Here is an 11,681-nt window from a genome sequence, read left to right as displayed (position 1 = left end):
GTACAATCTTTTCAGTAGTCTCGTGAATAATCTCAGGACCTGTCAATTGACTATCCCCCAATTCACTCCAACATATCAGTGATCTACACTTTCTCTCATATAGCATCTCGAAAGGTGCGGCCTTAATACTCGCGTGATAACTATTGTTGTACGAGAATTCTGCCAACTGTAAGTGCCTATCCCATCCGTTCCCAAAATCAATAACACATGCTCTCAACATGTCCTCTAAAGTTTGGATGGTTCTTTCGCTTTGGCCATCTGTCTGCGGATGATACGTAGTACTCATATCGAGTCGAGTTCCCATTGCTTTTTGTAATGTTTGCCAAAATCTAGATGTAAATCTGCTGTCTCTGTCAGAGATAATAGATATCGGCACACCATGTCTGGAAACCACTTCCTTTAGGTAAACCTATGCCAAGTTTTCCATCTTATCCGTCTCCTTAATTGGTAGAAAATGAGCAGATTTTGTGAGATGATCAACGGTAACCCAAATAGTATCGTAACCTTCCACAGTCCTGGGTAACTTAGTAATGAAGTCCATTGCAATACATTCCCATTTCCACTGGGGAATCTCTGGTTGTGTCAGCAGTCCTGACGGTCTATGATGTTCTGCCTTGACCTTAGCACATGTCAAACATTTACTAACGTAGGTAGCAACATCGTCTTTCAGATTGGGCCACCAATATAGTGCCTTAAGATCTTGATACATTTTTCGGATCCGGGGTGAATAGAGTATCTTGACTTGTGTGCCTCATCTAGCACTAGTTCCTTTAGTCCGTCAAATTTCGGTACACAAATTCTGTAAGCAAAGTAATGAGTTTCATCATCTCTAATGGCAAACTGCTTATCTAGGCCCTTGAGTGATTCAATAGCAATATTCTCTTGCATTAACGCCTCAAGTTGTGCATTACGTATCTGAGAAGTAAGGTTCATTCGTACAGTCATATTCAGCGCTCTAACTCGAAGAGGTTTAACCTTCTCTTTCCTACTCAAGGCATCTGCAACAACATTAGCCTTGCCAGGATGATAGCGAATCTCACAGTCATAGTCGTTCAGCAGTTCTACCTAACGTCTCTGTCTCATATTGAGCTGTTTCTGATCGAAGATATGTTGCAAGCTCTTGTGATCGGTGAAAATCGTAAACTTAGTACCATACAAGTAGTGTCTCCACATCTTCAGTGCAAACACCACAGCACCAAGTTTCAAATCGTGTGTCGTATAGTTCCGCTCATGAATCTTCAACTGTCGTGACCCATAGGCAATCACTTTCTTCCGTTGCATCAACACGCAACCAAAACCTTGTCGTGAAGCATCACAGTAAATCACAAAATCTTCATTCCCTTCTGGTAAAGACAAAATTGGAGCAGTAGTCAATTTCTGTTTTAACAACTGAAATGCAGACTCATGTTGCTCAGTCCATTCATACTTTTTACCCTTGTGAGTCAATGCTGTCAACGGTCGGGCAATAGTAGAAAATCTCTCAATGAATCTCCTATAATAACCAACGAGACCTAAGAATTGCCGAATCTGCGTTGGCGACTTAGGAGTCTCCCATTTCCTTACCGTTTCTATCTTCGTAGGATCAACTTGAATACCATTAATACCACGATATGACCCAAAAATTAAACTTCTTGCATCCAAAAGTCACACTTCGACAACTTAGCATACAACTGCTCTTTCCTGAGCATCTCAAGTATCAAACGGAGATGTTGTTCATGTTCCTTCTCGTTCTTTGAATATACCAGAATATCATCAATGAACACAATAACAATCTGTCTAGGTATGGCTTACACACACGGTTCATGAGATCCATGAACACTGTCGGTGCGTTCGTTAAACCAAATGGCATTACTTTAAATTCATGATGTCCGTAGCGTGTTCTGAACGATGTCTTCGGTATATCTGTCTCCTTTACTCTCATCTGATGGTAACCTGACCTCAGATCAATCTTAGAGTAACATCCTGATCCTTGCAACTAATCAAACAGATCATCGATCCTCGGTAACGGATATCTATTCTTGGTAGTCAGCTTATTTAGTTCTCTATAATCTATACAAAGTCTCATAGATCTATCCTTCTTCTTAACAAAAAGAACTGGAGCTCCCCATGGTGAAAAACTCGGTCGGATGAATCCCTTGTCTAAAAGCTCTTGTAACTGACTAGACAACTCTTGCAGCTCAGATGGTGCAAGTCTATACGGTGCGCGCGCTACAGGTGCTGCTCCATGCATTAAGTCAATCTGAAATTCCACATCTCTATGCGGTGGAAGTCCTGGTAACTCCTCCGGAAAAACATCAGGAAAGTCTCTGACAATCGGCACATCTTCGAGTTTCTTGGCTTCAGGTTCATTTTACTTACGTGAACCAACATTGCAAGACAACCCTTTCTTATGTGTTTTTGCGCTTCAAACAATTAATGAAATGCATCGGTGTATTACTCCTCTCTCCATACACCATCAAAGGCTCACCTTCGGCAATGTCGGCTCTATTCTCGGATAACCAGTCCATTCCGATCACAAGGTCAAAACTTCCCAACTTAATCGGCATCACATCAATACTAAAAGATTTCCCAGTCAAGTTAAAAGTACAACCACGATAAATTTGATCAGCTTTCATTAGATTACCATTCCCTAGTTCTATAGAGTACAAGTTTTCTAATGACGATACAGGTTTCTTGATATTATGGCAAAAATCCTTAGACACAAAACTCCTATCAGCACCAGAATCACAAAGTACATAATTTCATGACCCGTTCTAATCCATCTGAACGAAGTCCATATCGATTATACACGATTCACAATAGTTGATTACATCGCGAGGTACTTGACCTCTATATGATACATTTTACAAACATTACATTCGTTTTAAAAAGACAAACTTTCATTTACATCGAAAGTTGACGGCATGCATACCATTTCATAATATATCCAACTATAATTGACTTAATAAAAATCTTGATGAACTCAACGACTCGAATACAACGTCTTTTGAAATATGTCATGAATGACTCCAAGTAATATCCTTAAAATAAGCAAATGCACAGCGGAAGATTTCTTTCATACCTGAGAATAAACATGCTTTAAAGTGTCAACCAAAAGGTTGGTGAGTTCATTAGTTTATCATAATCAATCATTTCCATAATTCTAATAGACCACAAGATTTCATTTGTTCAATAATCATACACTCGCAAGTGTTTAAAATTCATTCATATGGATTGAACACCTGGTAACCGATATTAACAAATGCATCTAGAATATCCCCATATATAAATATCGAAGTACTAAAGCAGTTCAAATTCTCTGACTGGGGCATGTCAAAGCCCATAGATCTATCTTTAGGATTCTCGTCAATTGGTGGTAATTATAATAAACACCAATTCTTAGGCTACCAAGTTCAACAAGGGTGATATCCGGTATAACAATTCAATCATAGAATGTAGTTTCAATTACTTGTGTCTATTTCGTCAAACATTTATAAAAGCGCATGTATTCTCAGTCCCAAAAATATATATTGCAAAAGCATTTAAAAAGGAAGCAAATGAAACTCACTGTAATGTATTTTGTAGTAAAAATACATATGACGACATTGAACAAGTATAGGGTTGGCCTCGGATTCACGAACCTATATCATTTGTATATTCATTAATACATATAACCGTAATCGAGCGAATATTTATATTATTATTAGTGATAATTTCTATATTACTAACTTATATATTTTATCATATATTCAATTTGTATATTTTAAATAAAGTATTTATATATTTAAGTTATGGTTATTATATATATATTTTTTTATATACATAATCTTTTGTTTACAAAATAATAGTTATAGTATTACTAGAGTAATATTAATAATAAAAATAATAATAATTATAATACTTAGTATTACTAATAAGATGATAATGTTAATAATTCTATTAATGATAATAATTATGATATTAATAATTATAACGGTAAAAATATTAATTTTGCTGTTAATGATAGTTTTAATAAAAGTAATAACTTTGAAAATTTTAAAAAATAATGATACTTTAGTTTGATAACATAATGATAATAATAATAACAGTGTTGGTCATAATAAATTTTATCATAACATCGTATTAAATTTGTAATCTATATCTATAGTTACTATAATTTAAAGTTATAACAAATTTCATAACAATGAAATAATAATCATGTTTGTAACTATAATCATCATAAAGATTAGTAAAATGATAATCTTTCTCATGTTACTTATATTAGTAGTAGTAATAATAATATCTAAAATTAACAATACTAGTAACAATAATAATAATATTTAGTAGTAATAATTATACTAATAATAATAAGTGTAAATTAATAATACTAATAATTATATTACTACTAATAATGATAATAATAAACTTAATGATAATACAATTGCTAATAATTATAACAATAATAATAATAATAATAATAATAATAATAATAATAATAATAATAATAATAATAATAATAATAATAATAATAATAATAATAAAATAATAAAATAATAATAATAATAATAATAATAATAATAATAATAATAATAATAATAATAATAATAATAATAATAATAATAATAATAATAATAATAATAATAATAATAATAATAATAATAATAATAATAATAATAATAATTATAAGAAAAAAAAAACTACCTTAACTAGCTTTCCTAAAAAGAATGCACTGAACCAGACTCGAACCCGTGACCTCCCGCTCAACAACACAACAGCCTAACCATCTGGACCAATTCGTTTTTCTGTGTTTATACCCATTCCATATTCATATAACCCGTAAATCTGTTTCATCATCTTCTTCAATAATAATCAAATCGACCAGAGAAGTTCAAGACCAAAATAACGGATTTGTGGTTTCATTTAGCACTTGTAAACAAACAGAGAATTAGAAGGTATCGTTCTTGATTGATTAGAAGACAAAAAAAATATAAAATAAAATAAAAACCTTGCTGCTACCGTCGCTGTATAAATAAAAAAAAATTGATTTTGAATTTGGTAATGTTTTAGCCAAAGATTACAACACCAAATTTGTTTCAAATCGTTCCTATAATCTTTATAAATCATCAATTTGTTCAGAAACTTCGAAACAAACTCAAATTTCACGAAGAACACAAAGGTTGACTTTTTAGAAAAATAACTTTGACTCAAGAATTTGGATTCGTTACGAAAAATTTAGACTTGATATTCTGCAGATAGACTGACTTAATAATTCCTAACACATATGTATTCTTGAATTTTAATGATTGATTTGAATTTGGGCTTTTGTTTACCTCGATCAAGAACAGAGGAAACCGAATTGGTTTCTTCAAGTTTCTGTATTATTTTCTGAACAGCAACCTGAGATTTTTAGTATGTAAAGAACGATTGATGTACTAACAGAAATTGATCACGAGTTGTTTTGTAGTGATGATCGTGGTCGACAATGGTTCACGAGCAGGGAGTGTAAAAACAGAAAAAAATAAGATAATAAATCTGATTAGATAATCACGCGTATAAATAACTTATCTATTCTATATTTTAATTTACTTTTAATAATTAATAATTAATAATTAATAATATAATAATACTATTAACATTTAACATTATTAATAAAAATAATAATAATAATAATAATAATTATAAATATTAATGATAATAATAAATAAACTAATATAATAATTAGTATATAATAATATAATACTCATTTTAAATCACATGTTAAGAATAGAATTAAATTAGTAAAGTAACAAATGGCAGAAAGTCTTGTGATAGTGGGTTTCTCCTATTTCATGATTCACTCAATATGCATGTATATATATATATATATATATATATATATATATATATATATATATATATATATATATATATATATATATATATATATATATATAAAATTAGATTTGTCTGAAAGAAACAAAACACATAATTGAACGTGTATGAATATATAACTATATTTTGTGAGTTCAAACAACAACACAGTGAACAATTAATATTAATTATCAAATGTTTCAAATAGTAACTTAAATAGTATTCGATGTAATTAGTAGTCGGAGGTTTGTTTTATTATTAAATAAATAAAATAAAATAAAATACATCAACTGTCCCTCTCAATTCTGGTTAAAATATAAAAAGTGCTAAAAATTAATAACTAGATCCTAAATACATTTTCAGTAAGCCTGAAATTTATAGAACTCATTTCCAAATCACCGTGTATTTTAAAATCATATATATATTTTTAATATTCATAAACACATTTTAAATTACAGGTTGCGAGTTCTTTATATATTTAATTCTAATAATTGATATCCTATTTATATATTCAAATTATGTTATTTAAACAAAATATTTTCATAATCAAATTCTATTGGGTCGAAAAGCGTTTCCGCACGTTTGAAAATAGATCAATCAAATATTATGAAATTCAATTCTCCACTAACTTTTTTTCTAACTTTCGTTAATTGACACATTTGTTCTTACTTGTAATCACTTTACCATTTATTCCGAATACCGTTAAAAAGAAAAGATTTCTTAAATCAAAGTAGGCCTCTTAATGGAGACCCGTAATCATAACACAATGTATTAGATAACTCAATCATTTGATATTATCTTTTAATCTTGTCGATAAATATATTAAACTTATATCGAAACAAATACGTTCATGTAAAGTATTATTCATTCAACACTTTGATAACGTTTCCAAATCATAAAATAGATCTCATATGTAGCGACCCGAAAAAATTGTCATTGACGGCGCCGTCTACTTAGGTCCCGTTACGTGGTCATAAGTCTTTAAAACAACATTGACCAAAAGTATGTCGCATTCATTTCAAAAGTAAAGATGTTTCAAGGTTTACAAAGTAGTTCGACAACTAGTTACGTTACAAAGTTTAAAGTACAAATGAAACATATGCGACATAATTTAATAGTAGCCAAAAGACGCTCCACGTATGCATGTATACTCGACATCCAAGCAAGTATCAAAAGTAATGAGCGGAAGCATGTATCACAAAACGTTTAAGGACCTGAGAAAAACATAGAAATCTGTAGTGAAATCATAGGTTTAAGTAAGTAAGTACAAGTAAACCACAAGATTTGTAACATCGAAATAATAGTTAACCATTCCAAAATTTGTTTCACGAGCACCCAATTATCAATGCTTAACATTCCTTCCATAGAACCCCATCACAATAGTGTTAGAAGATACACTGTTTCATGAAAATATATTTCATTCGTAGACGGTAGCGAACCGCCTGAATGAGGGTTTGTCAAACCCATATGGATCCATACAACATAAGTTCTCACTTACACCCGGTAAGTGTAACTAATGATAATCGAATTGAGAATTTTGTTCTAAACTCGTATGTAGAATGTTTGTTTTCCTGTACTTCTGTTCACTTAGTTAAAAAGAAACGTTTAGGTTTTCTCATCATAAATGTAAGTTCAAAGAGTAAAAGTGGGACTATGATCTCACCTTGAGTGCACGAGTAATATAGTACTTCAACAAGTAAACGTGTGCAAAGAACAAAGCTAGTCTTGACCTAAACAAATAGGTCGTATCAATAACGGTAAACACGATAGGTCAAAGTGTTCAATTAGTCCTATGGCTCGTTACGACTCGATCATTATAGCATGTGAATCAAATTATCAAGTTTCATGCAAGGTATAAGTATAAAAGCATGTTAGAATGATTGCATAAGTATTTGGTTAAGTTTGATTAAAAGTCAACTTTGGTCGGGTCAAAGTCAACAAAAAAGTCAACACGTTCGGGTCGGGTCCCGAACTATTTTTCTGAGGTTTTTATTCATATATAAGCATGTTAGAACAAGTTACATGTGAATCGGAGTTACGTAGCATAGCAAAAAATTTTCGAATTTTGACCATTTAGGTCAGAACCCAAACACGGCAAATGCCGCGCCGCGACCAAAGGGGGCCGCTCCGCGACACTTAACGTGGTCTGGTGCCTGGTTAGTTTCAATTTCCAAGTCCAAATCCAAACTTCATTTAAACACAAAACATAAACCGTAAACTCTTACGACACGTATCTTATATCGTTGGAAAGGTAATTTGACAAGGAACACAACTAAACACGTTTCATCAATCAAAAACATCATTTGAAAATATCGAGTTTCCAAATTAAATGATCAATTAATGCTCATCATTAATGCTTCAATTTCATAAATGCACAATTATGATTCGGGAATTAAATGCACACATGTGATACGCCGTTTCGTAGATAATTACGCATACAATGCAACTAAACACTTACCAACAACAATTCATGGCATTCAATGCATCAAATGTTCACATTTAGTTCTATCAAACCCTAACCAACATCACTAAGATCAATAATCAAGTTTATGAAGTTTTCTTAAACAACCTACACATCAAATTGAAGCTAGTGATGCTAGTAACACAATTAAAACATGCACTTATAACATTTAGCAACATTCAAGCAACCAAATCACCAAATCAAACACACCAAAGTTCAAGTTCATGCTAGTTGCTTAAAATAACGAGATCGAACATATAAATGATATATTCATGTTAGACTTGAGCCATAGACACTAATTAACACTTTTATAAGTAAAAATCATCAAGAACACAAAATCTAGTTATTTTAGAAAGTTACCCAAATGCTATAAAGTTGGTATGGATTTGAAGAGGAAGATGCAAGGATTCCGAATACGTAATTTGTTTGGATTGGTGCTTGCTCAATTTGATTTAGATGATGAATCTTTTGATAGTTGTTTGAGAGAATTTGGTGAAAGTATTAAAGAAAAAGGAAAATGAAATGGAAAAAGAAAGGAGGTGGGTGTGACTAGTCCATCTAGTCACATCTTTATTCAATTGGAGAAACTAGTCCCTCAAGTTTGGTGGCGGGTGTGTGAATTACCTAAACGAGATAATTTAAACGCGTATCAACGGAAAGTATTATAATTATATAACGGACTTTAGAATAAGTAAACGGAAAAAGTAAACGGAAAAAGGCGGGATGTTACATTACCTACTCCTTAAAAGAAATTTTGTCCCGAAATTTAAGTAGGCGTAGTAGTCGTTGTTTCTTCCTCGGGATCTTGCGTTTCCGAATTCACGAATAGATAAGGATACTTCCTTTGCATTTGATCTTGTCTTTCCCAAGTAAACTCGGGTCCCTTTTGGCATTCCAACGGACCTTGACAATTGGAATTCGGCTTTGTTTTAACGTTTTGACGGAGGTGTCCACAATTTCAACCGGTTCCTCCACAAAATGAAGTTTGTCATCAATAGTAAGCTCCTCGAGAGGAATGACGATATCGGGTTTGGCAAGGCACTTTTTCAAGTTGGATACATGGAAAGTAGGATGAACGGAGCTCAATTGAGGCGGAAGATCTCAACGATAAGCAACGGTTCCGACACGCTCCAAGATTTCGAAAGGACCAATATACCGCGGATTTAGCTTCCCGCATTTTTCGAAACGGATTACACCTTTCCAAGGCGCGACCTTTAACATTACGCGATCACCGACTTGAAATTCAAGATCATTGCGTCGTTTGTCGGTATAGCTCTTTTGACGACTTCGGGCCGTCTTAAGCCTATCTCGGATTTGAATGATCTTCTCAGTTGTTTCATGAATGAGTTCGGGTCTGGTGATTTGTGTGTCGCCTACTTCGGCCCAACAAAGAGGTGAACGACATTTTCGACCATATAAAGCTTCGAATGGTGCGACGTTAATACTCGCGTGATAACTATTGTTGTAGGAGAATTCGGCGAGAGGCAAGTGCTTATCCCAAGCTTTTTCAAAGTTGACAACACAAGCTCGTAGCGTGTCTTCCAAGGTATGAATTGTGCGTTCGCTTTGTCCGTCGGTTTGTGGATGATATGTGGTGCTCATGTCTAAACGCGTCCCCAATGCTTCTTATAAGGTACGCCAAAATCTAGAAACAAAACGGCCATCTCGGTCGGAGATAATCGATAAGGGTACACCGTGTCGGGCTATGATTTCTTTAATGTAAAGTTGTGCGAGTTTCTCCATGTTGTCGATTTCCTTCATGGCTAGGAAGTGCGCGGATTTGGTGACACGGTCAATAATAACCCAAAACCGCCAACCGTCTTTGGTAGTTTGGTGATAAAATCCATCGTTATCCTTTCCCACTTCCATTGCGGGATTTCGGGTTGTTGAAGTAGTCCGGACGGTCTTTGATGTTCGGCTTTGACTTTGGAGCAAGTTAAGCACTTTCCAATGTAAGTAGCAACGTCCTTTTTAATGTTCGACCACCAATATTGTTCTTTAAGGTCGTGGTACATCTTATTGGCACTGGGGTGAATCGAATATCTTGACTTATGGGCTTCATCTAAAATAAGGCTTTGCAAGTCCTCATAACTAGGTACCCAAATCCTTCCGGCGAAATATCGGAGTCGTGTTTCTTTAACTTTGAATCGAGAGGTGAGGACGTTCAAGTGTTCGAGAGAGATGTTTTCATCCTTGAGAGCCTCGTCTTGGGCTACACGAATTTGACTATTGAGGTTGGTGTGAATGGTGAATTTTAAAGCTCGGACACGAAGAGGCACCACTCTTTCTTTTCGACTTAAGGCATTGGCTACTACGTTTGCCTTCCCGGGATGGTAACGAAGCTCACAATCATAATCGTTTAAAGTTTCAATCCACCGTCGTTGTCTCATGTTTAGTTGCTTTTGATCGAAAATGTGTTGAAGGCTTTTGTGATCGGTGAAGATGGTACTTTTGGTTCCATAAAGATAGTGTCACCACATTTTAAGTGCAAAGATAACGGCTCCGGAGTTCGAGATCATGTGTCGTGTAAAGTAACATTTTAAGTGCAAAGTAACATAAGTGTTGTTGAGGAGAAACGTACCCGTGACTAATTCATTGTCCTCTCGGGCTTCCTTGGTGTTGATGTTGAAAGCTCAGCCGCGTGTGTTGGGGTTAGCTTTCTTCTTCGGACATGCATTTCTAAAATGACCCGTTTGGCCACATTCATAACAAGTACCCGATTTTGGTGCATTGGGCACCTTTTGAGTGACGGGGGCGGCACTTCTACAATCGTTGGCAACATGACCACCCCTTTAGCACCGGTGGTAAAATAGATTGCTACATTTACCATAGTGGTGTTTGTGGCATTTGTTGCAAAAGGGTTTATTTCTGCCATAACTTTTCTTGGCATCTGAGGTGTAAGGCTTTTTGATGAAGTTGTTGTTGTAGTTGTTGCTTGATTGGGGGGCTTCCCATTTTCTTTTGTTGCCGCCCGTTTTATCCTCGGCCTTAGGTGCCGGAACTTCGATTTCTTCAACCGTTTCGATCAATTGGCAGGCCATGTTTAAGGCATGTTATAGGTTAGCGGGTTTGGATGACATCACTCCTTGTTTGATGCTCTTTGGAAGACCATCCATATAGAGTTCAACCCTTTGAGATTCGGGGTTCACGAGGTTGGGACACATCAAGGATAGCTCGGCGAATCGTTGATTGTAGGCCTTGAGATCGTTTCCGACCGCCTTTAAAGTTCTTAGGTCTTGTTCGAGCTTTCGGGTTTCTTCACGAGGGAAAAATTTGACAATCAACCTTTCCCTTAAATCGGCCCAAGAGAGGGCGTGAGCTTCATCGGTACCCACCGATTGTACATACGTGTTCCACCATGTGAGGGCGATACCGGCAAAGGTGTGGGTGGAATATTTGACCTTGTCTTGGT

At 34.5% G+C, this 11,681-nt stretch overlaps 1 protein-coding gene across 1 annotated transcript in view; it reads right to left on the bottom strand.

The window, feature by feature from the left end:
• Positions 1-666: 666 nt before the first annotated feature.
• LOC139868501 (uncharacterized) overlaps positions 667-11,681 on the bottom strand; it is a 60,972-nt gene continuing 49,957 nt past the window's right edge. Inside the window, exons 3-4 of the mRNA XM_071856838.1 lie at positions 2,468-2,635; positions 667-998 (exon numbers count right to left, since the gene is read on the bottom strand). Coding sequence (XP_071712939.1) covers positions 667-998; positions 2,468-2,635 — 500 coding nt within the window. The remainder of the gene's footprint in view (positions 999-2,467; positions 2,636-11,681) is intronic.

This window comes from Rutidosis leptorrhynchoides, chromosome 9, assembly GCF_046630445.1.
Source record: "Rutidosis leptorrhynchoides isolate AG116_Rl617_1_P2 chromosome 9, CSIRO_AGI_Rlap_v1, whole genome shotgun sequence".
NCBI classification, from domain to species: Eukaryota; Viridiplantae; Streptophyta; class Magnoliopsida; order Asterales; family Asteraceae; genus Rutidosis; species Rutidosis leptorrhynchoides.
The sequence above is the reverse complement of the archived record's forward strand: the minus strand, read 5'-3'. Positions and strand labels throughout refer to the sequence as shown.